General features: G+C 43.7%; 1 protein-coding gene across 4 annotated transcripts in view; it reads left to right on the top strand.

Moving 5' to 3' along the window:
• MICU2 (mitochondrial calcium uptake 2) overlaps positions 1–5,840 on the top strand; it is a 106,778-nt gene extending 100,938 nt beyond the window's left edge. For all 4 annotated transcript variants that reach the window (XM_035900416.1, XM_035900413.1, XM_035900415.1 and 1 more), the window contains exons 9-12: positions 3,087–3,258; positions 3,539–3,647; positions 4,979–5,136; positions 5,390–5,840. In XM_035900416.1, coding sequence (XP_035756309.1) covers positions 3,087–3,258; positions 3,539–3,647; positions 4,979–5,136; positions 5,390–5,494 — 544 coding nt within the window. In that variant the 3' untranslated portion in view covers positions 5,495–5,840. The remainder of the gene's footprint in view (positions 1–3,086; positions 3,259–3,538; positions 3,648–4,978; positions 5,137–5,389) is intronic.
• The last annotated feature ends 6 nt before the right edge of the window (positions 5,841–5,846 follow it).

Genomic DNA, 5,846 nt, shown 5'->3' with positions numbered 1-5,846 from the left:
ATCCATGTTTTAGGCATATTTCTGAAAGTGGCCTCATTTTCAGCAGCTTCTCCTCCCCCAGCCCAGATGTTACATGGGTTGGAAATGACAGTCAAAGATGCAATTACTGTTCTGCATGGTCTCTGCTGTGACTTCAAGCCAAGCACAAGCCGCACATCCCAGATACCATCTACTCCTCACCATTGATGGATGCTCCCAAAATGCAGCCAAGTGGCTCTAGTCAGTCTCTGGTGGACTGACTCCATGCCTGGTCTGCATGCTTGGTCCTCTCCCGCTGCAGCTTGATCTCCTTCCCCAGGATCCGGGGAGGCTCTTGCAGGCGGTGCGGCTTCCCCCTGGCACATGCTGACTACTGGGCTGTCTGGAGGCAGCAGTCACCTCACGAGTTACAAGGACAGAGGCTGCATCTGAAAACTGAAGAGTGGTTTGCAAGCCCTCCCTGGTCTGTAAGACAAGGGACCTCCCCTTCACGCTGGTGCCACAAACAGGTCCTTTGGTGTTTCATCCCCTGGTGAGAGGGAGAATTGGGGGACTTGAAAGTGAGCCAGCTCTTAAGGAGGACCATGGAGGAAGATGCCTCAGTGTTTGAGTATGCTGTGGAAGCCTTGTAACCCCCTTTACTGGACCAGAAAAATGCCCATATGAAATGTGAGAGCATATCATACCTCTCCTCAGCATTACCCTAATAAAACTGTAGCCTAAAACTTAAAATCACTTCCACTGTCAGGCTTTCATTTGCCTGCCCATCCTGAGCCATGAAGCGTTTGTTGGCCTTTTATTTGCATGTGCAATTTTAATTATTGGAGGAAAAAATACAAGAGAGAGCTTATGCTGCAACAGCAGTCTTCAGCTAACCCCTTATAGACTTGACAGAGCTTTGAGCTACTAATTGTCCAAGTGAGCTCATTGAAGAACTGAAGAGAGCTGTGCAGACTAAAACGCTGTAATTTCAGGGGAAAGAATTAAAACCCAGTGAGGCCATGCAAACACTTGATGAGCAAATGAGCCTCTGCTGATACTTGCTACATAGACTCTTAGCTGTCCTCTTCTCCAGCTAATTGTTTTGTTGAATCATCATAGAATACCAGGTTGGAAGGGACCTCAAGGGTCATCTGGTCCAACCTTTATTGCTGTAAGGATAGTCTAGACAAGATGGCCTAGTACCCTGTCCAGCTGAATCCTGGAAGTGTCCAGTGTTGGGGAATCCACCACTTCTCTGGGGAGATGATTCCAATGGCTGATTGTTCTCACAGTGAAAAAGTTTCCTCTTGCGTCCAATCAAATCTCCCCAGGAGTAATTTGTACCCATTACCCCTTCTCTTTTCAATGTGACTCCATCTTATTTGTAGCCACCCTTTAAATACTGGAACATGGTGAGAAGGTCTCCCCTAAGCTTTCCTTTCTCAAAGCTGAACAAACCCAGTTGTCTCAGCCTTCCTGATGCAGCAAGCTTCCCAGTCCTTTGGTCATCTTTGCGGCCCCTCTCTGGACCCCTCCAGCCTGTCCACAACTTTTTTATATAGCGGGGACCAGAACTGTACACAGCATTCCAGGTGTGGCCTGACAAGTGCTGAGTAGCGTAGGATAATGACTTCTTTATCTCTGCTGGTGATGCCCTGGCTGATGCAACCCAGTATCCTGTTGGCTTTCTCTGCCGCAGCAGTACACTGCTCACTTGTATTGAGCTTGTTGTCCACCAGGACCCCAGGTCCCTTTCCACAGAACTACTCCCCAGCTGGGTAGATCCCAGCCTGTGCTGCAACTTTCTGACTGGGCACAGAGCTCCAGTTCCTCCTGTTTGTTCCCCAGGCTGCATGCATCAGTATACATACACTTAAGGTGGTTGGTCTTCTGGTTATCATCTTGGGAGGCAGCTAAGGAACATTTGTCACTGCTCTGGTTTGGCCTGGCTTATTCCCCACTTGGTTGCAATGGTGTGAACATTGCCACTTTGGACCCTGCCCCCCGAGTCCTTCAGTTTAAAGCCCACCTCACCAAGTTGGCCAGCCTGCTGCCAAGGATTCCCTTGCCTCTTCTAAACAGATGGATCCCATCCCTCCCTAACAGGCTGTAGTCCCGTTGTCATAAAAGCCAAACCCCTCATGATGGCACCAGCCATGAAGCCAGAAGTTGCTTTTCATTATACATCTATTTCTGGCTGCACCCTTTCCTCTAACTGGCAAAATGGAAGAGAAGATAACTTGGGCACTAATACTTTTCGCTTGCATCCCCAGGGCTTTGTAGTCTTCTTTGATTCTGCCCAGGTTCTGACTTGCGGTGTCATTCGTGCCCACAGGAGAGTCGCAATGGATAGTAGCCTCTGCTCTTGACAAGTTGTGGCGCCCTCTTGGCAATATCTCAGATCTTAGCTCCCATTCCCAAAAGAATGAGGGTCTCCTAAAAAATTGATGTTCACCCTTCCCTTTTTCAGACAGCTCTCTTCACACCTTCCCGAACACCTGCAACATCATTTTCTGTGCTCTTTGGAACTCTGTACATGTCAGCTGTAATCCTCTCTAACCCATCCTCTAGTGAGTGCAGAACTGATTTGCCAAACCCCTCTTTGCAGTTACAGTCTTTGAGGCTTTCGGTCATCTTTTCCTGCAGTGACGATTTCAAGTTTCCTCTTTTCTTTCACCTTTGTGATTATTAGGGCCACATCTTTCTAGGCACGTTCCAACCTTGTCATTCCTCTCGTACGAGTATGAAATTTCATAAATCATGTGTCAGGCCCTTAGTTACCATGCCCTTTTTCTTTCATTCATTGTAATAGTGCCTTACCAATCATTTTATCTAATTATCTGCACTTTTTAAAACATTAGTAAAAACTGTATGCCAGGTGTATCTGTAAATTATCTTAGCAGCAGCAAGCTATGAATGCAGGCTTAGAGAGCGCCCTACTGGTGTCATTATTGAAATGCAGCCATTGATTGAAACAGATCTGCACACACAGGTAAAATTAAACCAGAGACATTTTAATCTGTGATTGATTAAGAGTTAGTGTCTACTGCATTTAGTAGCCAAGGTAGTAGTAGCGATACAGTGATGCAAGTATCAACTGTTGGATATTATCTGTTTACACTTAGGTTCATGGAAAATCTGCAAACAGAAGTCCAAGAAATGGAATTTGTAAAGTTTTCAAAGGGTTTGAATGTCATGAGAAAAGAAGACTTTGCGGAATGGTTGCTGTACTTCACCGATGAGGAAAACAATGAAATTTACTGGCAGAATGTGAAAGACAGAATCGAGGCAGGAGAGGTTGGTACATAACTCACGCTTTGTTTTGCTTCCTCATTTGTATGTACACGTTTTCATTGAATATGAGTAATAATGTAACTAGTTTCCAAATAAACTACTGCAGCTTTTGAATTTTATGCAAATAAGAACAATGATAATTTGCCAGCTGAGAAATACAGATATTGACAATGAGTAAGCAATCACACCTAAACACTAGGTCCCACCGGATTTACTGGAATAGATTTACTGGCATTTGAATGTGTTATTCATTATATATCATCTGAATTCTGTGACGCTCTAGAATATCAGTTTGGAAGAATTCAAGACTTTTTGCAAGTTTACAAACAACCTGGAAGACTTTTCTATTGCCATGCAGATGTTTACTGTAGCAAATCGTCCTGTTAAACGGGGTAAGTACTGCACACCTTTGTATGTATTTTAAAAAAAAAAAAAAATGCATTTTTGTTACGGAATTAATGTAAGTAAGTTATCCCAAAGTATCCCAAAGCAGCACTATGAAGTCCAAAAATAGTATGCTGCTCTTTATTATGAATTAGTTCTATTTCATGAAAAAATAATAATATAAAGTTCAAAAAATGTTTTGATTTGTAAATTCTAATGTGCTATCATATGCTGAACTGTTCACAGCAGACTAAACCACAGAATCAGAGAATGGGCTGGGTTAGAAGGGACCTTTAAAGATTATCTAGTCCAACCCCCCAGCTGCCATGGGTGGGGACATCTTTCACTTGTTCAGGTTGCTCAAAGCCCCATCCAACCCGACCTTGAGCACTTTCAGTGATGGGGCATCCACAGTTTCTCTGGGCAACCCATTCCAGTGTTTCACCACCTTCACTGTAACAAAAAATCTTACTTATGTTCAGTCTAAATCTACCCTCTTTCAGTTTAAAACCATTACCCCTTGTCTTGTCACTGCAGGCATTGGTAAAAAGTCTCTCTCCATCTTTCTTATAAGACTCCTTTGTACATTGAAAGGCCACAATAAGGTCTGCCCAGACCCTTCTCTTCTCAGGGCCGAACAACCCCAACTCTCTCAGCCTTTCTTCACTGGAGAAGTGTTCCATCCCTATGATCATTTTGGTGGCCTCCTCTGGACCCGCACCAACAGGTCCATGTCTTTCCTGTGCTGAGGACCCCAGAGCTGGACACAGTGGTCCAGGTGGGGTCTCACCAGAGCAGAGCAGAGCAGAGGGGTGGAATCACCTCCCTCAACCTGCTGGCCGCGCTGCTTTTGGTGCAGCCCAGGGTACGGTTGGCTTTCTGGGCTGCAAGCACGCATTGCCAGCTCATACCCAATTTTTCATCCATCAGTATCCCCAAGTCCTTCTCTGTAGGGCTGTTCTCAGTCCAATCTAAATTCTAGATTAGGAAGGATTTATTGAAACAATGCATGTTTCAGTAGCGGTTTATGGTAACAAAGCTTTTTCCTCATAGTGAAACTAGTTTTCTGAGGAAACTAAACAATAGAAATCTCTTCTTTTGCAGGGTCTGTAGCATCTTGCTGTGTTTTACTTATGCCTCCATACTGCCTTCTCCATGTGCTTATGTAGCATTACGCAATCATGGCTATGAAGAACAGTGTAGTAAAGCGGTTTTTAAAATTCTCCAGATAGGATACCCATGAGACATTGTAAATTGTACAGAATCCTGCTATTTATGTGCTTTCCAATTTCTTCAGAAGTTCACAGTCACTTACAATGCAATACTGTGTCTTTACTAGCTGAGTTCAAGAGAGCAGTGAAGGTGGCAACAGGACAGGAGCTCTCAGACAATGTTTTGGATACCATCTTCAAGATATTTGATCTAGATGGAGATGACTGCCTGAGCCACAGCGAGTTTCTTGGAGTCCTGAGGAACCGAATTCATCGAGGTTTGAGGGTAACAGGCTGACATCATTGTTTTTAAATACCAAAGTTGATTGCTACAACTGTCTTGTTAGAAAGAAGTTATATTTTAAACTGAAGATTATTTACTGCTTATGAATCTGGGAGGAGTGCTGCCACCAAGAACTTGTTATTATGCATGTGAACTATGGGAGCAGCAGCATTGCATTACATATTATGTTTACACAGTCTGTGAGTAAGAGTCTTTTTTTGTGTAAATACTGAACACACTGTAACTTTATCAACAGGTACCGCAGCAGCAAGGCATTCAAGGCTACTGGAAGTGTGTGAAAAGAGAAAGCATTAAAGGAGCCAAAGAAGTGTGGAAGCAAACTGGGAAAAGTCCTTTTTAAAGCAGTCCATTGTTCTTTTGCTATAAGTGTTGTTATTTAGGGGGGGTTGTCTGTCCTGTTTACATAATAGCTGAATCAAAAATACTCTTCTTTTTTTTTTCACTGTAGTTAAACTTTAATTAACCCAGTTTCTAATGCAGTAATTTTATATCGTTCTAGTGCAATCAGTTTGGTTTACAGAACTGTTATCACTTTTGACCTCCATACGGAAGTACTCTTGCTCTGGGTAATAGCGTTGTTTACTCCTTTGTGGAGTCTGACCCTGCGCTGTAGCATACAGGATACACAGGATTTAACAGTGGCCACTGGCAGGAACGTCACAACAATATCATCTCCTGTTGGAAGCGTGGAC

The sequence above is a fragment of the Egretta garzetta genome, unplaced genomic scaffold (genome assembly GCF_000687185.1).
Source record: "Egretta garzetta isolate BGI_Z169 unplaced genomic scaffold, ASM68718v1 scaffold98, whole genome shotgun sequence".
NCBI lineage: Eukaryota > Metazoa > Chordata > Aves > Pelecaniformes > Ardeidae > Egretta > Egretta garzetta.
The sequence above is the reverse complement of the archived record's forward strand: the minus strand, read 5'-3'. Positions and strand labels throughout refer to the sequence as shown.